Raw genomic sequence first — 22,682 nt, 5'->3', positions numbered from 1 at the left:
GCTCGAGATATGATATTTTTATTCATCAGGAAATGCAATCAGGGCCCTCTCAAATCACGGTATTTTTGCGTAAATAGTCTTTGCTCTAAGGTGTTAGCCGAGCAAATGCTTGTTTTAATATTTGTTTCCCCCTCCATGACAATCAGCGACCGCGCCGAAACCTGCTAACTAACAAAACACTCATCCCAAAATATTGCATTAACCCGATGTTTATTGAAGAATAACCACGGGCACTTTTCAAAGCGGTAAAGCAAAAGGGGGACGGTTTACGCAGAACCATACCGAAATAGACACACAGTCACACACACGCACCCACACATGTATATATATATATATATATATATATATGCGCATTAGCTTACGCCTATAGGTGTCTTTCTTTACGGAGACTGTCTTAATTTGATTGTGACGTAAGGCCGTCACCCGAAATTGAACTTGGGCGGAGAGAAACTCTGTTCCGGAAGCAGCGAAGCGAAACCGTGGTCGAATCGTGACGAAAGAGTGGTGCGGGTAATTGGCGAGCATCCCGACGTGTTCCGTACAATCTCTGTTGTTGTTGCTTCCCCTTGTCCGATACTTTTCGTTCCCCATTCCATTGCCCAGGAAAACACATATTCCTGTCTGACTCGAGAGTCAATATTGTCTCGGTTAATGATACACGAAGAGGTATGTAAGTTATGCATGGGACTCCTTGGAGTTTTGATAAGAGTATACAATTGTATCTTTGGTCAATTGAAGATTCCGTCTTGTGTCATCATTTTTTGCTTGCACATGGTACATCTGTCCATATTTCTCGTACTATTCGTGTCACGTTTTCTTGCAGTCAAGTGTGTTTCATTAAACTTACGTTCGTGACCCACATTTTATACGCCTTAACAACCTGCTTAAATGTCACATTCCAGGATGATGATGTACAAATGACACTAGGTCATGCGATCTTATCTCCTATCTTATCACTTTAGGTGTTTTACGCATTGTTTATAGAACTTGAACGTGAATTACGTCTTTGAACTATGCAAATACATGTTTCACTATTGGTGCTTGTGTATGTATTCATGTATATACGTTGTATGTGTGTGTATGTATATATGTATGTATGTATGTATGTGTGTGTGTGTGTTACCTGGAAGGGGGATAGGAGAAGGTGGGGTGTAGGCTGGACCGCGAGAATTAGCTTATTCTGGATTCTGGATGATTATAACCAAAATGAGAATTCACCTATTGCAATTGTTATCAGTCATGTCAGTGGAACGACTGTCGGTTTTAAATGTGAATGCAATTCCCTCCGTCAGATGTAATTTCTTGGAATTTTTAAGTGGCTTCATCAGTAATAGCAATATTTTGCCTTATGACCATGCGCCATGCCATATACCCGTACTAACGACTCACTAATGGCCCACCGGTGGGAGTCGAATCAGGAACCTCTTTTTAAAGGTGCATTCCAGACGATTTTCATTATTTCACATCATGTAGTTAAAAAATCGACAGCTCCATTTATACATTTGTGGAATTTGTTGTGGTCCTTGAGCAGAGAAACAATACTCTGAAAAATCTTAAGCAAATTACACTGAACAGTGTTAATGACATAGGAGTCTCACGTATTTCAGAAATGTAGCAGTGTAATTTCATTACCAATACCACTTGCTTAGCAAGTTCACCTGTGTAGAATGTATGCATGTCATCTTCTTTTGTGCTGCTTCCTTGAGCTCCAACTCATGCATTCTTATGGTGAGGCTGCCATGTCATCATCCTTGTTCATTGCAATTTGTTGTAAATTTGAAAACATTCTTATTCCTCAACCAAGTCACTATGAATTCTGAAACTATGTAAGCCTACTCGGTATAACTAATTCATAGTTGTTCAAATGTAAAAGTATGAAAATCATGTGGAGGTCTCCTTTAAGGGTCCACTCTGCAGAGCACTACACAGAATACACCACCTACTCTCACCTTATCGCAGCTTGCGATTTCATCTTTATCTCAACGAGAAGCAAATTTATTGACATACACTTCAATTTTTAGTGGGGATACTTTAACGAAATGAAGCTCATTCACTACATTTCCAACATCGTGTCACGTTTTGGCTAATGAGTTGTGTTAGTGGGTGTGTTTCTGACGTTTACAAACAACGTGTTTTATCTCTGGCAAAGTCATCAGCGAATAAATGTGATCAACTCTTGGACAAATGTAAAGGCAATCCCTTAACAAAATTTGAACAACCAACAATCGTGCTTTTGACCCTAGACATATTGATAGCACACTATTTACATGAAATATAAATATACCTTTGCTCGTTAGGCGATTGTTTTGTGGACTCTTCCTTACGATGAATACACACAACATGACACACCCTTAATAAAAAACTAAATAGGGAGCATTGTTCACATTCGAGAAAGATTCGTTACATTGAGTGTTTGAACCATTCATTGGACTTTTTGGATGCCATTCTCTTTAAACTCGAAACATTTCCTTGAGTAACTTTTCTTCTTTTTTTCGAGCTATCGCTGCTTTTATCTGCAACCCGATCGATTTCTCAATACCGCCACAGAGAAAAGGAAAACCTCCACTTGATATTATTTTCCCATCATATCAATGCTGTCAATTGAACGTGAATTGGGACCGCAAAAAAAAAAAAAAAAAAAAAAAAAAAAAACCAGATGTGTCTCAAAACTTTTATTCAGAAACTCTGTAATGATATTAGTATTGTTAAAGAACACGACAGTATCGGCAAAAGTTGCTCAGATGTAAATTGCGTTGACGGAGAGAGAGAAAGAGAGAGAGATAATAAAGATATATCACGCAATCCAACATACCAAAGAGAAAAAGGAGCTTTTTATACTCCAGTGCAGCAGCACACAAAAGATGAAGGAAAATTCGCGTGTATAACGGTCTCACTGTTTGGTAACTCTTGTCTGAACCTTACATGATTGTGTGTCTGAATCATAGTGTGTCTTACACCTGTACATACTCGCCTATCAATCGTAGACTGTGATACCTGCGATAGAGGGGTCAGCGTTTTTTGTTTCATTTGCTTGTCTCTTTTTATTTTTTAACGTCGAATTCCTTATATCCATTACTAGTGAAGGCTGTTAGTCTGCGCCTCTGCCTAAAGCTCATACAGTGAAGTGATGGCGTGGAAAAGTTACCATTACCGTTTTCGCCAATGATAAGCAATTAAGGAATAAAATTATCACCACCGTTATTATGTGTTATTAAAAAATGCACCTTCCAATTCAGAATGCATCAACAGCTTCAATATTTAAGATTATATTGTTACGGATGATAATTGACATGAAAATTGTCTGCATGACTCGGGAATTTGTCTTTAACTTATAATTGTTTAATGCTCTCTTAATACCGAAGACGCCACAGTGATTACAAGACTAATCACTAAGCAAAGTTAATAGGTTTTAGATGATTTTAAATGAATATTCATAACTCATATATTCACTCCTGATGTTCTATATAATGTCTAGGTTGGACGCTTTCCCACAGTGCTTATATCGTGTCCTGTATGATATGGGCAAGAGGACTAGCAGGTTAACAGCAGGTATCCATGATGTTGCACGTTGGACGGCTCCCTACAACTCGGTTCCTTTCACCATGGGCATGACATTTTCTAGCTTTTCCTGTGGAGACGCAAAGAGCAGTTAAAGATAAAACTCCTTAGGGGGAGTGTGAAAAAAAAAACCCTCTAAACAACAAGAGGGGTGATTTTTTTTTCCTGCTGCCTTACAACAGAACCGCATACCCTGCCTGTTCGTTGGCATCCCCCTTCCCTTAAAATATTCTTTATCCGGCCCTGTGTTAGCTTAGCGGGTTGGCAGGGAGGAAGTAGAGCCATGTGGATGGCAGAAAAAAAAAAAGAGTCATGGCAAAGTCCAGGCCCGAACTGTCTATACAAGTTTGCGAGCGATTTCCGATGGGTCGATGAAACACGTATCCGAGAAGATCCAACCCGGTCTTGGATGGAACCTTTTAGCGCTGACACAAGGGTAGAGAGGTAAAAAATACAAGAAGAGGGGAACTAAAGAGGGATTTTGGAACGCTGTTAATGCACTCATAACCGAACTGCACATCCCAATTAGCGGAATTCAGCGACACTCGAGTTCACGGCAGGTGTGTGTATATTGGTACTTAACTGAGAGAGTCATATACCCGGCATGACATTGTGTCTGTTAATCTTAACCAATGTCACTGTGGATGGATTTTGTCCAACTTAATGAAGATTGTCATCGATTTCCACACTTGACAGAGAGGTCTGTCGTATCTCGAAACATCCACTTTGGTTATATTGGCGGTGTTATACGTCCTAATCAAGTTTTCAATTGTGCGACAGTCGCTAATGGTTGATGAGCGGATTTCGGGAGAGGTTGTAAAATGACCTCCCTCCTGCGGTGGTGATCGATTTGTGCGCATGTAGTGTGTGTCCGAGTGTGTGCTTAAACATGTTTATCCCCAAGTCTGTGCGTCCGTTACAATGAGAGTTAACCCATTACTTATCGCAACACGTATGTGTCATGTGTTAAATTTATGAGAATTATCATTGGGGAGGCAAAAGATGTAAGGTGTGCGAAAAAAAAAAAACATGTGGAAGAATATCTGACGTCATGCGACTGTTATACTGTTGCAGCATGAAACCCTTGATTACCCTTCCGTGTCCCCCCCCCCCCCCTCCGACGAACCCTCCTGATCCGATTCATGGAGCTACAATGACAATATTTAGCGCCTCCTCTGGCTGCATAATGCTATTGTGAGCAAACACTTGTAAACGATTTTCCGCCAGAGAGATCGTGGAAGCAAACTGGCGATCAAAAACCGTGTAGAAGTACGAAGAGAAGAGAGAGAGAGAGAGAGAGGGGGGGGGGGGGGGGGTGGACGGAGAGAGAAGAGATGAAGGAATATGCGGAGATTGAGGTGAAGTTTTCTTACTGCCCTCCCCCGTTGCGCGATGAATTCGAGAGGCAAGTGGTTTGGGATGAAAATGAGTGCATCACAAACGCCCCTAATTGGCGGGGGATCCGGCGAGTAGCTCTTGACTTGACGGGTTGTGAATGAGTGATGAGCTAATTTCATTCCGCCAGTGTTACACTCATGCATGAATAAGCTTGATGTTGCCGGGCTGGCTGGGTACGGTTGAGTAGCTTTCTGGTACCCACCCCCATAGGGGCGGTCCTCCTCGGCTCGCGATGGGTGAAAACCTCGCCGGAACGCTGCTGTCTCATTTATAATGATGTCTATGGTTGTCCAAGCACTTCCTCGCCTATCCGGGCTGGGAGGAGAGAGAGAGAGCCGCGGACACATGTTTAGAGCTGCACCACATGCTCGGTAGTGAATGCTGCCAGCACGGCTTACTCATCGCTCTCCACTCCTGACTCCTATAAAGGAGGAGCGCCACTCGCGGATACGAGTTGTCTGATCACCGTCCACGAAGCATTCACGTAATCATGATCGTGTTCATATCTTCCTGAGCATGAGGGAATAATCACTGTTACAAAAAAACAGTCGCCCACGCCGCCGTCTTCTGCGATTTACCTTTTTTTTTCGCACTTGAAGCCATGGATGTGATAGTTGGAAAAAAAGTCCACCGCCATGACCCGCTGGGAAGATTTGTGTCGTGATTTCTGATCAGATATCGATACTTCTGGTGGACGTCTTTCTGCCAGCCGACCGGACGTCGCGACGCGCTTTCCGGATTTGCAACCGCCCGCGATTTTCACCGGACGGTGTCCCCCTCGTCAGCGGCTTTGGGGGGAGGGAAGTTCCCACGTGAGAACGAATTACAATTATGATTTATCGGCTGGCGGACACTTGAGAACTTGTATGATATGACATTCAAAAGCCGCGCGTATGCAAATATTTGGGCTATTATCCATGCTCTTTGTCCATGCCTGCTCAGTCGGGTTCGCGGACTGTGCACAGATCGGTCGCCTTTGCTTGCCACCAGAAGCCCTCTGATGCCCCTCTACCGCGGCTGCCGAGAACATTTCGCGCCATAACTCGGAATAACCTCAATCACTTGAACGCAGCGTTGCCTGCGCTTCACTGTGCAGCGATGCAAGTACGACAAATCACTACAACCATGTAAGCAACCCGTTCGTATGTTTTTTCTTACATCCTGATCCACCCCGATAATCGTATCGCCCCTCCTGTCTTCGAACTACAGGCTTCTCAACTCACTTCTCTCCCCTCTCTCCCCCTCTCTACCAACCCACCGTTCTCCTTTCATCGCTAGAGAATGCTATTCTCGCTGCCATGTGATGACATCGGCTCAATCAAAGCGAGTTCCGCACGTGGCTGGTGGGAAGGGAAAGGGGGGGGGGGGAGGAAAGGGGGAGGGTAGTCATTTTCCTATCATGTAGACTCCCCCTCCTACCCCCCCCCCCTCCCTCTGAAATACATTCTTCAAAGACATTGCAGATAATTATGATCACCACCCTCATTTCTTTTCAATAATAATCGTCATTTTCTTTTCTCATCTCCTCAGATTGTTACAGTTCCTGCTCTGGTGTTTCAGCATTCAGGTGAGTGGAAAATTATTAAGAGCTGGAATTCGTGTTGGCGTATACTACCACGTAAGGATGTTGCAATTATCCATAGAGCGTATGCCTCCATTACTTCTCTTGTATCTCTTAGTGATGTTTTCCTAAAGGGGCTGACACCCGTAGCATGATATGGGATCCGTTGGAAGTTATTATGCCGGAGGGTATAGGCGGCTACATTAAGCTGGCTGTTGCTCTAACATCAGCTGTGATGTGATTCGCAGTGTTGTTAGATATTCTCTCGAGATGCCAAGCCGATGAATGCCTATGATGTTTGCGATACTCTTCTTCCCTACTCTCTCCCTATCTCTCCCCAACTCTCTTTCTTTCCTCTTCCTCTCCCTCTTTTCTGTCTCTGTCCTTCGCCTCTCTGCCTCATCCAAAGTGGGGCATCCCTCTCGGGTTGCTAAACCCCGCCGCAGTGGAGCAGTGGTCCCAACTGGTCCCTCACGGACCGTGACACCCGGGGAGAGCAGAGATAGATGACAGCCTATCAAATCTCGGAGAGGGGCGGGGGGATTTGGGAACGATTACAGACCTGAGAGCGGTGATTCCCCTAGTGGGAACCGACTCACGAGATAAGCTTCGGCACTCGCGTGGTAACCGGTAGGTCGAAACGTGGCTGGCACACGAGTCACACCATCCCACTCCCACCACTGATGCTCCAATCCCATGGTGCATTGCTGTCTCCGCACAGCGTTCGAATGGAAGCGAAACCGTATGTTCGGCCAAGGAGGTGTGTGATACCTCCCTGCTTTGTCCCCTCCCCCCCCCCCCCCCCACAATCATCCGACATGTCCTTCACTTTCACAGGGCTGTTTGTAACTACCCAAGCCAAGAATGGCAATAGTATAGCGAGGTAATTTGCTCAGGCGAGATATTCGAGGTATAATACTTTGTGCTTTGCCTTTCTATGGGACAGTCTCGTAATTGGTAGAAGCCGCTTAACTGGCTCTTGATGCGTTTCACCTCAACCAACGATGAATAACCATCCAGACTAGCGCTTCCATTGAGACACCATTATTCATGCGTTAGGAGTGAGTCTTGTCTCTTTAGAAAAGGAGAGAAAAAAAATCCTCATTTGTTCCTTTTCCTCGCATGCTTGTTTTGCAGTAGCCATTGCTATGCCGAACGAGCAACACGTTAACAAACAGTGATTTTGATGTTAAAAGGATCATTAGCTTTCTCACTTATTTCTGATTTCAGACTTCAGGCTGTAATTAAAGGACAAGTTCACCTTCATAAACATAAGGATTGAGAGAATGCAGCAATATTAGTAGAACACATCAGTGAAAGTTTGAGGATAATTGGACAATCGATGCAAAAGTTATGAATTGTTAAAATTTTTGTGTTGGAATCGCTGGATGAGGAGACTACTAAGGCTCGTGATGTCATATGAGTACAACAGTATAAAGAAAATGTAAAGAAAATTCAACATATTTTCACTTTTTTCGCATAATAAAAGAGCACTTGACTCTTTATAAAGACAATGGGAATAATATTACCCAAAACATATGTCAGTAACGAGTCAAGGGAATGTGTACTTTTTTCAAAAGATGAAATTTTGTGAAATTCTCTTTATATTTTCCTTATATTGTTGTACGCATGTGACATCATACACTGCAGTAGTCTTCTCATCCAGCGGTGACTGCACAAAAACTTCAAAAATTCATAACTTTTGAACGGATTGTCCGATTTTCCTCAAACTTTCAATGATGTGTTCTACTAATATTGCCACATTCTCTCAATCCTTATGTTAATGAAGGTGAACTTGTCCTTTAAGTTTCCCGGGAGGACTCATATGAAATATATACAAATTGCAAGAGAGTGCTCTTTTCTTTATTAGTGATGATGTTGCTCAATGTCAGTTTGGTAGATGTTCCTTCTCAACCGCTGCCTTATCCGTTTTCCCATTGCGTTGTTTCGCCTTTCGCTTGCACTCTCGCTCATTTTTTCCCCTCTCTCTCCTTCAGTCTCTCTCCCTGTCTCTTTCTCTGTCTGTCTATCTGTCTGTATGTAATCGGTGTCAGAAACGTGTACTTGTCTGTCCATGTCTGTTATGGGGACTATCTCCCTTTAGCTCCCGTTAAACTTCCCCCCGCGCCTCGCTTCATATGAATGAGTGTCTGTCGACTTAATTTCCGATGTGAACTATTCAGTGGGTTGTCGGTGTATTTGCGCCAGCCTCATGGGAGAAGATGTTTACCCATGTAGTTGGGATGTTGATTAGTCCAGTCAAGAGCTCGGCAACCTATTTTGATTTGCTTTCGGCAGCGAGATCTCTTGTATAAACGAAATACCCCCGGGAAAGAAAGTTCTTCCATTATATAACGTAAAGCACACAAAAAGAGCGGTTAGCAAGATGTGAAAAGACGGATTTTCAGGGGGAAGGGAGAATGGACCCACACGCGCACAGACAAATACCTCTGTGCCAAAAGTAACCTTGTACAAGAACCCGTCGTGTTTCCGATCCATTTTACGACAGCCGTCCTCCGGTGTTCATTTGGCGTTGCCAAGGCAACAGCATCAGTTGACGGAGTGCAAATTACGTCAATTGAAAGCATTATTGATGGGAGGCGGGGTTCTCGCCGGGTATTGCTCTCACGAACAATTATTGTCTGTTTATTCAGCCGATATTACATCATGTGCTTCATCCAAACACGTTTGTAGTGATTTAAAAGTTAACTGGATTAATCACTGTCAAGGGACATATCGATTATCAAATTAATGCAATGACTATACACACTTGCACAACTTCCCATGGCATGTTATTCTGTATCGCATTGCTTTTGGTACATAATTTCTGTATCATTTTAACATTATTGCAAAGTGCATGGGACTGTCGTTCCAAAATTTGAATGTCAGCTGTAAAATGTATATCGCATTGCAGATGAGTCTGAAATCCTTTTTCAAATATACGATGAGTATCTGTTTTCCATCAGTTATTGTCAAACAAATCACGCCCACCTCTCTTAATTGTAATTATCTATCGCTCTCTGCCTCAGTAGCAATCGAGTAACCACGGTAACCCTCACACTCTTCTTTCTTTTTCTGCAGAAATCTATGCAAGCAGCCATGCCCCCTTCGTCAATTTCGGACACGGAATACTCCGGGACCAACAGGATCCGTCTATTATTCAGCAGAAACAGTGGATCTTATGTCAGAATACCAGGTCGGAATATAGAAGCAAAAGCCGGTCCCGAAGACCCATATGGTGAGTCGCAGTCTTCACTTGTAAATTTTTCTTGCGTCTAGCTTCAATTTATCGTCCCCGCAGACTACCATTGGTTCTCATTAGTGGTCTAATGAATAGTATGCACTCTCGAGCGACAAATGATCTGGGCACCTTATATAAAGGTAGCTGAGAGTTGTGTTTTTTTTTAACCCTTCATGGGTTTTGACCACATTACATTGCACTTAGCCATGAAATCAGGACAGCATGTTTAACGACTTCAGGCCATGGGCTCGTCGCATGTATTTTCGCCTGGCTTTACGAGAAGTCTTTTCCTTTTTTTTTCTTTTTTTTTGCGAGGAGAAGGGGCAGTGACGTCCGGTCTGTGATTCAAACTCTTGGGACAGCATTTCACCTCCTCTTCAAACAGACGCTTTTTCAAACGTGATGGTGATATTATAGGGCTTCACACCTGTAAAGAGGTTGGTCTTGCTACAGACACTGTTGCCTTTGTAGTACTAATTTATACGAGTACAGAAAATCATTAAAGATAAAGAATACCAGTTTGACAACCAATAGTTTGCTGTGGTTTAGGAAAGTGACTTTTACAAAATCCATCCCACCTGAAGCCTTCTAACATTTCTCCCTTCAGTTTTAGAGGGGCAGTTATTAACATTTAAGTTAAAATCTAACACAAGTGACCTGCAATATAAACAATCGTACCATAAGATAGTTTCTCATTTTCTTTTTCATAAAGAAAAATTCAATATTTTCTTAACTATGTGTAAAGGTTCAAAAGCTCGGTTTACCTCAATCCTGAAAATATTAAGGAGATAATTGGGTCACCTTCCATACAGTGTTAAATCTTACAGCCATTTCACATTACTTTCCACTTAAGGAAATGCACCCACAAGGGGCGCTGTTCAAGTAATCAGTACTGAATATAACGGACATTGTAATTCACTCGTCAGCTCAAGGGAAATGTTGCACAGTAATTTGTATCTCGGTTGCTACAATGTGCACGTTCATTGAGAGGTACCAAGATGCCTATTAGGTGAATATGCCTAGGTATATATGTATATATAGATTAAAAAAATAATTTATCATATTTATTTGACAAAATACAATACAGATCATGACGAAGGAAGTCATATCTTCCCGAGAGACAGCTTGTCATTGGAGTTGAAACCTTTATTTCCGCTGAGGAAAAATTCGAACAACCATACAACAAAAGAAGAAGGAATTGACTTGCCAATATGAAATCTCAAAAGCATAGACCAATTGATTGATAACTTCACTATGCTGTCATAGTAAAAGTCGCATTTGAAACACGTCAATACTCAACTTTTAACGCCAAGCTGTGATTTGTCGCTGTCTGAAGACAAAGTTGTTGAAAAGAATAATCTCCCCTATGACTTGTGTACAGAGCAACTCTAAAAACCAGATCTAAAGATGACTTCTATGAATTCAGCTAATGGGAACATTTTTCTTTTCAGTGAGGTTTGATGAGGGATTATGTAGGAAGTAGGAGTTGGGTAGATTTTTATTTTTTGCTCAATTTGGCTTCTTTGGAAGATTTACGAACCTATTTTGTCAAATTTGCTGCATCTCACGCTGAACGTCGTTTGTCGCTACAATCAATAATGCGTCTTTATGAGAAGTATGTATTCAAGGTGAATACAATGTCGATTTCTTTTTGTGAGAAGTTAACTTTAATCGTGAGTCAGGATAGTCTGACTGGGGGAAGGAGGAATATGTCGCAAATCGCCGGAGGTGAAATTTTGTCACTCACCTTTCCACACACACTTGCAATAATGTCTCTTCTTCTGTGGATATTCTTTGTTATTCGATGATGATGTTGTTGTTGTTTTTCTCACGGTTGACGGTGGCACGAGGGGTGACGAGCAAGCTAGGGGTTGCCTTACGTGACTGACTTATGAAATGTTGTGAATTGAACTGGGTATTAGTGTGCCCCCCTCAACGAAGGCTTGGAGAGCGATGGGGGTGGATGAGGCGAATACCTGAACAGTCGGTGGATGCGCGAGGCAACGTGTCGCCATTTGTCTGTCAACAAGTTCCGTCAAAGCGGCTAGAGATCCCTGGGTTTTTTTCTTTGCACACTTTGATTGCTTTTTCTTTATTCTCCTGAAGGTAATTGCCTTTTTCACCTATTATAAGAAGTGTGAAAGTATCGAATTTACGTTGTGCCAACGGTAAGACCTGTTTTATTCCAACAGCAAGCGTAAACTCTCTCTAGATCGCCGTCTTAAATTTTAATCGGTTTTGAACGAGGCATTCTTAATTGTGACTTTGGAGGGTTTAATCATTTGATTTGAATAATTTGAATGACACGGGGTGTTGCAAAGCACAAGTGATGTATGGTGGTGATTTCTTCTCTAAATGTATCCAAAAATATACCCCTCAAAATTGTCAGCCTCACGCCCAGAATATATTCGATGTAGAAATAAGATTGTGTAGTAGTGAGGACTATCTAAACGCCCCTATAATTACCAAGACAGCGTATTTGGAGGAGGTAGATCTGCCTCCTGGGTTTAACGACTTGGAATGAAAGTTTCCTACAAGTTCACTTCATATGATTTTAATTTCTCTCCAGTCGCCGAGAGATGAATCTGCCGAAAGTTCAAGTATTATTATGTGTTTATTATCTAAGTGCTCTGATGTCTACTCGCTGAGTCACTTTTTGCCGACACGTTGAACTAATTTCGATGAGGACTCCAACAACGTTCCGCAACGAGGGTTAAGATCTCTGAGAATTCGGCAGCACCACCTGCAGAATACGTCTGTGAATGGTTTACGTGATATATTTCTGGATCGGAACCAGGAATTCGCAGAATTTGCTTCATAAATTTGACATGTATCGCTTCAAAATGTGGAGAATCTTGACTTGTTTCAGCCTAGACTAATCCTGTAATTGAAGCGTCGTGTTTTGCCTCAGTGGCTCGGAGGTTTCAGCAATTAACCAACCAATGGTGCACTGAATCTGGAGGAAAGGTTGGGTGCGAGGGAATGGGGAGGGGGACACACGTGGTAGTGAACGAATTTCGATGCTCTCTCTCTCTCGGCAGCAGGAAATGAATGAAAATTTTGAGCACTTGGTATGACGAAATAAAACCCAAGAAAACCGCGAAAGGGGAAAGTGGTGGCGCTGAAGCGGCAGCGTCAAATATTCGGTTGCATCTCGTTTGTGACGTGCTTGATTGTATCTGCATCTTTGGCATGGCAGGGCATTGACCTCCAACCTAAAATCAATGTGTATCATTGACGACATTATCCACAGCGTGCTCTCTGATCATCTCCTCCATACACCCCCATCTTATTCCTTTTATCTCAATCTCACAACCTTGATACTAAAAAAATGAAATTAACGTGTTCCTGAAGTCGTGTGTTTTTACCATCACCTTGGCTCCTCTTGTAGTTACAATTCTCTATTAACGATTTCTATTTGTTGGCAGTTGCTGCACATTGAGAAATGGAAATGTGCAAACAGGCGAATAAAGTGAAAATATCTGTCAGAGTGTACCTTTAATCTAGGCCTTAGCCACCATCACTGTCATTCACGTTGTTAGTCTAGCCTCCAGGCGTTGACATCTATATACATCTCGTTTAGGCTTGCAAAACTCGTTAGCTCCGTTGGGGTACGTATGAGAAGGGTAAATTTTATCAGGCATCTCGGGACGGCTCTGTTGTGCGAATACATTTTTTTTTTTTTTTTTGCTTGGTTGATTGATATGTTTGTTTGTGTTTTTTGAATGATTGTTTGTTTATTAGTTCAAAACGCTAGATGAATATCCGTCATGAGATGGAATAGCAGCCAACATTGTGGAAAGCAGGCTATGCCCCCTTCCCATAACTCCACCCTTCTCAGTTCGAAGCAATCTCCTTCAATCTCTGTCTGTCCCGGGTAAATGCCCCCTCCTCTTTGCTCGCCCAGATCGAGCCACCTTCGGATCTGGCCCAGGAATCGCGTGTGTACGGTTGCGTCTTGGGAATGCCCGGCTAATGAAGACTTAATTAGTGCCCTTCCGTGTTTTTGAGCCCACTGGCGCAGTTGAAGTGAGTTTACGACGCAATGTGGAAGTGCATGTGAAGTTTCAATGATTGGCGGCTTGAAATGTTGGCAGGTTTGTTCGTAGCTGGGAGCCCACACGCGCTAAAAATCCCTTCCCACTATTATATACTCCTATCTGTTATGTGATGAACGTCGACCTTTCAATATGTTTTCCTCCCAATGTTGATATCTCTTCGACCTTTCAATATTTTTCCTCCCAACGTCGATAGCTTCCCCTCATGTTTCTTTGTTCATACCGTTTACGAGGAATGTTATTCTCTCGACAGAGGACCATCAAACTTTATTAACTCTAAGACGATGAATTGTAGTCACCTTATTTCATCTGATTTGTTTGCAGTTTCTGAACTGCCCGTATAAATTTCCTAAGTTGATCTCTTTTAACGGTATAACATCTCGCCGAAAAACACGAATATTAGGTGTGGGTTTTTTTTTTTTTTTTTTTTTTTTCATCCAGGACCCTAAAAGATAATGATAGGTAAAGTTAAAGAAGTTCTCCCAATATTCTACAACACACAAACCTAAATTGTTCTCTTTTTTACTCGCAAAATATGCGTCAGCTTTCACCACTGGACATCGTGCATGCCGCCGCGAAACTACGTGAGGTGCAGTTGTATTATACCCAGCCGACAAGCAGTAAATGTGTACTTGCAAAAACACTGTAGGTTTCCAAAAGTTTATAAAACATCTCGCTATATTTACAGAAATTCAATCGATGTTACACCACGACTATACCCCCTGCTGTTGGAGCCCGTGAAGAACTTTTTTTTCTCTTCCCGCTGTGTGTTTTGGCAACATATTTTTCTGGTATGGCGTCGAAGTTATTGTGACTGTTTGTTACTGTATTCAGTCCTTTGGTCGAGTGTCGAATTCGCAATGATAAAACCCCATTGATGGGACGCAGTGAATAGGCTATTCGCCTCTCGCGACCGAACAGAACTTGAATTCCGCTATTATGCCATTAAAAATCTTATTTGGGCATCCCTACAAATGAATCTTAGCCCGTGTATGATTCGTATTGTGATCCTAGCTATAGAACATCAAAATATAAGAAGATGATTATTCACACGCTTAAAATCAAAGTGAAATTATAAATATTATTTATATGATACATGTATATATATATAAGCCAGAATCTTTTGATATAATTATTGTTATTATCATTATCATTCTAATTGTCATAGCGTTATTTTATCACTATGTATACAGGAATTACATTCCCACAAGGTATAATTTCTTCTTAGGTGCTGACTTAAATGAATCGAATAAAATCAATCCATTTGCATGGGCAGCTCTACGTAAGTCGGACCTAAATTATAAAAGACTATGTAAGTTTGGTAACATTAGTTGTAACAAGTATAATACTATGCAAATTAGAAGTTGATGTCATCGCCTCACAGCTCTTCCATTTTTAAGAGTGTATAATATACACATACGCACAGACACATTTAAAAATTGAAATTTAATTTTGGGCAATAACTTGGTGAATAAATCAACTTCGAGTTGAAAGTCGTCAATGCTATATGTCATATAAACATCTCCTCTATAAAAGTTGGTGTGATGGATCCAACCTCCCTTGTATCGAATTGGAAATAAGATTACAATTTGTTCGAGGGGAAAGGGGATAGTTTGTGAAGCTTCTAATTTGCACATTTATGATTGCTACCATGTAATATCACTGAAATTGTGAATACCAATGAAACTTTGTAAATAATGTCCGATTATGCTGCTCCTTATCCAATTCTTGTTTGAGAAGGGGGTAACATGTCGCTTTAACAGGCGTGTGTAAACTAACGTGGTATCTTCATGACATAGCCACCCTGCTAACGCTTCGCAGCTAGGAAGGAGAAGGGGGCAAAAACTCGCTGCATTAACTGTCACCAGCCAGGAACGGAAGAAGCGGGCATTTGCCAAGAAACTTGAATCTGAGCTGGGTTTCTCCTAAATGCGTATCAGTCTAGACTCTCCTCCAAGGATGCATCTTTTTTATTGTTATCTTTTAAACGCATCAAGTGGGTGGATTTGATTTTTCTTCTCGGGATGTTCGACGCGGATAGATGCGACCTAATTTCGCTCGTCCCGCTAGCCTACTCTCAAGGGGCGCCTAATAGTTGTCTACGCCGATGGGTGTGACTCGCAGTCAAGTCACAAGGTCGGGGACTGCCGTGTTGTATAATTACGTTGTAGCCGTTGTTTGCGCGACTCCCTACCCCTCCCCCGGCAGCCTTCCGGTCCAAGGAGCTTACTTTCGCATAACCTGGATTAACTCTCAAGTGTTCTACCTTGGCTGCAGTATGCATAAATTGGTTAATTGATGTTGAAAATTTGTCGGAAGGTCGTCAGGATTTGTAATTGCACTTCCCCGGTACTGCAGTCGATGCATAGTTAGGCTGTGCATGGTCAGTCTGCGTAGAGATCATGGTCGCTCTCTTTCGTGCAGCCTTCACTAGCGGAACACTTTCTCTACAAAGCGTGCGAATAGCCTTTTTTTTTTATGCTACCTCAATATCACAGAAAAGAACATTAGCCTTCAACATTACCAGTGTTCATTTTCATCGTATTGCTTTGCGTGGAGCCCCATACGTATTCACACGTTCTATCACTACTCTCAAATTTGTTTGTTGTTGTTTTCATTTTGCTTAAGGGTCAGTAGTGTAGAAATGAAGGATCTTTACGAGGACGAAAGTGGTTGAGTGAGGTTTGTCGTATCTATGTGCTGTCTGTATTGCACAAGGCTTGGAAAATCTACCCTTGACAACCTGCGCAAATACTCGATTGTCTTTTTATGTATTCAACTGTTTGCATGCTTCGCCATAGCAACCTCGCCATTATAGCTGTTCCAAAACTCTCACATGTCACTGAATTGTTCTCGCGTTAATCAATTAGAATGTAAATTCCTGAAGTCGTTGCTATATATAGTTGGACAAGCCTCCACTATGCTTTTGGGTTGCCATGGATACTCGTTGTTACATAATAATATGTAGAGGAGTCTAATGTATTATGAAAGTGGTATGTTTGCCCAAATGATTGATGTATTGAACAAAATAATCATACAATACCGTTTTGGGGGAATTTCATTGTGTCTATACTATTCTAGAAACTGTTGATTGTTTTTCTTGAAAATTATGATTCACAATAACATTGATCGTTTACCAACGTGCATTGACATGCATGTATAATGACTTCATCCTCTCTTCAACAATGTCGACAGTAATAGGCATATGACTCTCTGTCATGTATGTTTGTTTGATTATGTTAGCAATTGTTCATTTTTTCCACTTAACGTGGACGATATCACTTAAAATATTAACCACTACATGGCTGTAAGCACGTGGCAATCATAGTTTTAAGAAAAAAAAATTATTATTGCTTTTCACCCGAACGTCAACACGGAAGACGAGAATAAACAAAGAAACACATGGATAAACAAACAATGAGCACACAAAACAAATATGGTGTTCTTATATTGGGGCAAAATATGCTGTAGGGCCATGCACTGTTTACCATGTTAGTTCATCCCTATTGCTACTGATGTGCGTTATAGTACACAGATATCACAGCGAGGGATCTTTTCTTTCCTTCAGCACGGCTTGTGAATTAGCTTTTCCAAAAAAACATGCCCTTTATCACCTTCGACACGAGAAAAATATCGAATTCCTATTCATCTATTTTTACCACTTAACAGCACCTGCCGAGTAGAAAGCGATCACTCATTTCGTATTTTTCTGTCACAAACAAGTAGTAATAGCTGCGCAGAAAAGCAAGGTATTTTTCTCTAAATGGGGTACCTCTAATCTTGCGACATTAAAGGGCCGACCTCTCCGTTTAGAGGTCATTTTGCAGTCGCTAATGGATTCGCGAATGCGCGCCTGTCAAACAGTCCTCCTCCGCCAAGCGTTTTGTCCATGATAATACCAATTAAAAGCTTTCAGAGATTTGTTACCGTTGTTTATTTTCTATTCTTTTAAGGAGAAGGCCCATTCCTGTCCTCTTTCATTTGTTTATTAAAGTTAAAGTATGCGTTCTTCCCATTCCAGCCTCATCGCACGTCCTATAAAACCTTTTGATTTTATTCGTTGTCCATGGCTTTATTACTACAGAATGATGACGCTTTTCAAACAAACAAACAAACAATACTTTGTAATGCTAATAAGTACGAATCAGATAGAGATTTCTTTTAACCAAAGATATTGCCTTATTTGTTCGATTAACAATAATAGAGTCTCTACAGACACCCCAAACCCTGGCTCTCATTTTACACAGCAGCATGCAACTCGCAATGTCCATGCATGTGAAGTGGGATCAAAACTGCATAGATTTAAGATTATTGCATCAGTTATAATAGCTGATTGGTTGTTATTTCCATAGCAAATTCATATTGGATTTCCCCCTCGTGTTTCATGTTACAGGGAACTTTTTAAGACGGTGCTCTTTTCACGAACGCTACTAATCTCTTTCACTAGATGACATCTTCCACGTGATGATTTTCATCTTCAAAGTATTGTTTAGAATACCATTTGCAAATGCTTTGACTATGATCACTACCAACAGAACGCTTAAATCTTTCGCTGCCACTGCCTGCTTCCATGGAATGTCAATACTATATCAGCAGTCCTGATACCGTGGTCCTTACAGCCACGCGTCAAAGTTTTGCGCTTATGTTAACACCCAGCCCCTTTTCTTTTCCCATGATGCCTTGCAAGTTCATGGCGTCTACCTTTAACATTCTCAAACACATATCAACCTGACGTCTCCGAGATTGCGCGCAGCTTCCTGGCCGTGTTGTTGCGACTTGAAGCGCGCCCCTCCACTCTCCAACGTCTCTTCAATCACTCCCATTTATTTTCACCAATTTAAGAGCTAGCTGTAGGCCGAGACTTTGCAGTTAACATGATTTTTCATTTCGGGCCCGAGGTTAGCGTGAGGTTATGTGCATTTCGTCGTGATGTAAACACAATCTGCATCAAAAGTAAAAAGACTAGTAAACCCTACCAACGTACCTGCATCCCCGCTAAAGGGGGACCCAATACTTTACAAGTAGAAGTGATTGCCTTTCATGCAGGTAAACTGTGCTGCTCGAATCACTCAGACTGCCCCGTATATCGCTTTCATACAACAACAACAACAACGACGACGACAACAACAACAACAACAAATGAATGTATCTTAATCGAATTCGTCTAAAGGCACTGTCTCGTCGGGTCAATTGTCTGTTTGACTGAGAAATCATGTTTGCCAAGGAATGTGTGCAGAACATACATTGGAGTACTATGAAATAAACGTACATTGGTGGAAGACAATGTGTACTGTGGATGTGGGCGTTTACACTGGTCAGATTTTTTTTTTTTTTCGTTTATCATGATGTGACCTTTGGTTCAGCAGTATTCTGGCTTCTACACATAATTATGTATGATTGCCTGATATTTATAGTATATATCTATATCAAAACAAACTTATAACATCTGTTGGAAGAGATGAATAAAAGAATCTCATATTAAAGAGACAAAAAAAAAAAAAAAAACGCCGTTGGGATAGGTCATGCCGACGGCTTGGTGAGCAAGTGAGGACGATGAGGATTGCGGTATAGAAAGGGGCTCATGGGTCGAATTTGGGTTGCTCTGAAAAGGCATCATATTAAAGCAATGGCAGTGGGATAAAAGGACTGAGGGACAATAAAAAAGTACGGCGGTTGCAAATCACCAACAAAGGCGCACAATTTCCATAGTCTCGCTGCATGTTTGCCGGGGCGCGCTCCATCGTACGACAGAGCGAGTCGGCATTGTTGACAAAAAGCTACTGTGAATCGCAACTTTGTAAAGATAACATGTGCCGATGAATAGACGAAGAGTATGAGAGGGGTAGACACGGTCTTTATTATCACGATTTGTAGGGTTAAAGAACCGTTTCGGCCATATAGTATGTCTACGGCAGGACTTCCAAAATGTGCAACATGCATAATGACTTGTCATTTTTGTCACTGATTCTTGCTCGCGTATCCACAACGTGCACCGATGTGATATGACTTGATACTTGATAACAGCCATGTTTATGTCTGACATGTCTGACGAGGTACGTACAAACACACTCGTCTTGCCCTGTGTGCCAGATCATGCTTTTCTCAGAACATACTTCCAAAAGTAGTGTAGCAGATGTTTAAAGGTTAATTATAGTAAAGAACATTTGCAATAACAATATCTTAGGAGAAAGATACATTTTGGCACTAAGGTGTAATCCCTAAAATCCGTTAATCCGCTAGTGAGTTCCAGTGACGATGTCATTACACCTGTTTCATTATATTCCACCTGTGGATACACCGTGCGTTCACTTTAAATGGAATATTTGCCTATATTATGCATGTTGGTTAGACGTTGTCATCACGACTGGAGCTGCCACTTCTGTCTCAACTCAATGATCATATTATTTTCCTCCTTCACGAAGACGAGTCCGGGATAAAGAGAATTCACGAACGAACGATCCCACACATTTCTAGAATAGTTTTGCCAAAGCCTTGTCATTGTTGCAGAAAATTGGGTGCATACCGCATTTGCAGAAATTGTTGTGCCAAACGACAAAGCGAGACGGCGTGGCAAAAGATTTTTTTTTTTAAATTTCATTTATTTATCTATTTGTGTGTGTGTGTGGGGGGGGGGGGGTGGGGACTTGTGGCAGAGGTGACCCCAGTTAAAATAGGAAGATTCGAATTTTCCCGTGCTTATTGTTCAGACTGGATTTTTTGTTTTATACCTTGACATCAGGTGGAATTCCTACAGTCTACGTAATGTGAACACCTCATCAATCACTACCAATCTGTATCAAAGTAAATATCCCTTCTATGTTGATGATTATTTTTGCAAATGGTGCAATATCTTCTGTCTCTGAAAAGTTTTCTTGCAGAACGCGCTCCCCAGGCACTTACTCAAATAATAAGAGATACTGGCGTTTCAAAATCTATACCATCTAAAAACAAATGATTGCATTGGCAACTTGGCTTGAAGTTGACTGATGTCCACAACACTATCCAAATAAGTACAGCCTAGCTCGGCTATGTTATTAGCAGCTCGTTATATTCAAGGCATTTGGCAATAAAACTGTCCATGATAATTATGATGATGGAAAAATCGAACAGAATAGTATCAAGTGACTCAATTCCAGTTTCTGGGCACAAACTTAAGCCGTGTTTATTCTGTTTGTTAAAGGATATGTGTCTAATCTGAATAACCAGGTCTGAACGTTATGAATGTGTGAAACAGCTTGGGCAAAATGACACGCCAATATGCGAACACACGTACCTAGATATTTTGTGGAGTCATTTTTTTCCCCTTATAGCACAGATGCGTTCGCTTTAATTCCAGCGCATTTTTGTGTCCAAGTACGTGCATGTATGTGTGAGTATTCTTCCAAAATGATCATCGTACTGTTCGCATGTTTACATTCTCGTGTTGATACGACTATTATACTTGTACCTGTAATGCCATCCTATGTATGTAGACAAGTAAAGGCGTTGTGATTATTTTCCAATTACTGTCTGCTGAAATTATGTTAGTGTGTTAATGAGCTGGAACATGGGTCTAATTGCCTCTCAAGTATGTATAGGTATCCAGTGAAATATAGTCATCAATTTTGTTGTCGCAATACGTGCGCGTTTGTTTGTAAGTTTGATTACTCATTGTTCATGTAGGCTGTATGTGAGTGCTGGACTTCTAGTATAACCATGGAAGACGAAGATGTGGGGGTAGGATACCTGTCAATGTACGGAAAAGCTTTCGAAGTTTATTGAGAAGGGAGTACAGGCTGGCGGCTCCCATTCGAGACCCAAAGAATGAAAGAATTTCGACCGGATGTGATCTCCATCACCCCGCTATATTCTCACCAAACTTCTCCACCCGTCTACACAGAGGCCTCTCTTCTCTCTAACACACTCTCTCAATATTGACTATCCATCGATCGCCTCTTTGATATGGGACCTGGTTGTACCGCCAAACATGACGGTGTAGCACACGTACCACCAAACAGTTTCCCAACCGTTCCTGGATGTTTGTTTATTTCCGCTTTCTGCAGTCCCTGGTATAAGTAGTGTAAATAGACACAGAGACAGTAGAGGAAAAGATGTTATTTATAACGTGCTCGACGACATGTTAGTGAGGGTATACTGCAACCCACGATATTGTTAATCTCCCTACTTTGCCGAAGAGGTACGCAGTGTACATAATTCAAAACGGAAAAAGCATGTGCATGATGAACGAATATCTGTTCAATCAGTATATTCGACATCCCCCTGTCTTCCTCAGCGGAGGTGATTCAATTTGTGTGTGCCTGGCCGAATAGAGAACCACTGGCCTGGATCGTCTTATTTTCATTTTTATTTCTGAATCGCATTTGCAACCCTCATATTAGGGTTTTTCGTAAATAGATAACTATTTTGCATAGAAAGCATGTTATGCTCGATGGTCGGGCACACTGTAGCTGAGAATAGTATACACCCAGGACTAGTGAATTTGAAGGCACTCATTTGTGCAGATCATCGACCGACCAGCTTTTAAGTTCACCGGATAGATTAAGAGTTCAGTCTGGTAAGTATCGCCTTCCTCGAAGTTCAGTTGCAATAAGCGCTGTGCGAAGTCTGAAGGGAGATAATGAAGTTGTTACTTGTAACTCTGGAGGCTGGGCAAGAGAAATCCTACTCAATACCCACTGTACCTTCCTTGTAAATATTAATGAGTGCATTCTTCTGTCATCCTCGCTCTTTAGTCCCACCTATTCATCGTGGCATTCAGGCGTCTTTGATGATACTTGAGAGCAGATTTGGACCTGAGGTGGTAACTTATTCTCTTTCAGTGCAAGCACACGAGGGGTTCACAGATTCCAAAAGGAACCAGCACAAG

General features: G+C 41.6%; 1 protein-coding gene across 2 annotated transcripts in view; it reads left to right on the top strand.

The window, feature by feature from the left end:
- Window positions 1-22,682, top strand: part of LOC140241493 (fibroblast growth factor 8b-like) — a 69,942-nt gene that overhangs the window by 25,573 nt on the left and 21,687 nt on the right. For both annotated transcript variants that reach the window (XM_072321223.1, XM_072321222.1), the window contains exons 2-3: window positions 6,487-6,523; window positions 9,599-9,755. In XM_072321223.1, coding sequence (XP_072177324.1) covers window positions 6,487-6,523; window positions 9,599-9,755 — 194 coding nt within the window. The remainder of the gene's footprint in view (window positions 1-6,486; window positions 6,524-9,598; window positions 9,756-22,682) is intronic.

The sequence above is a fragment of the Diadema setosum genome, chromosome 18 (genome assembly GCF_964275005.1).
Source record: "Diadema setosum chromosome 18, eeDiaSeto1, whole genome shotgun sequence".
Taxonomy (NCBI): domain Eukaryota; kingdom Metazoa; phylum Echinodermata; class Echinoidea; order Diadematoida; family Diadematidae; genus Diadema; species Diadema setosum.
The sequence above is the reverse complement of the archived record's forward strand: the minus strand, read 5'-3'. Positions and strand labels throughout refer to the sequence as shown.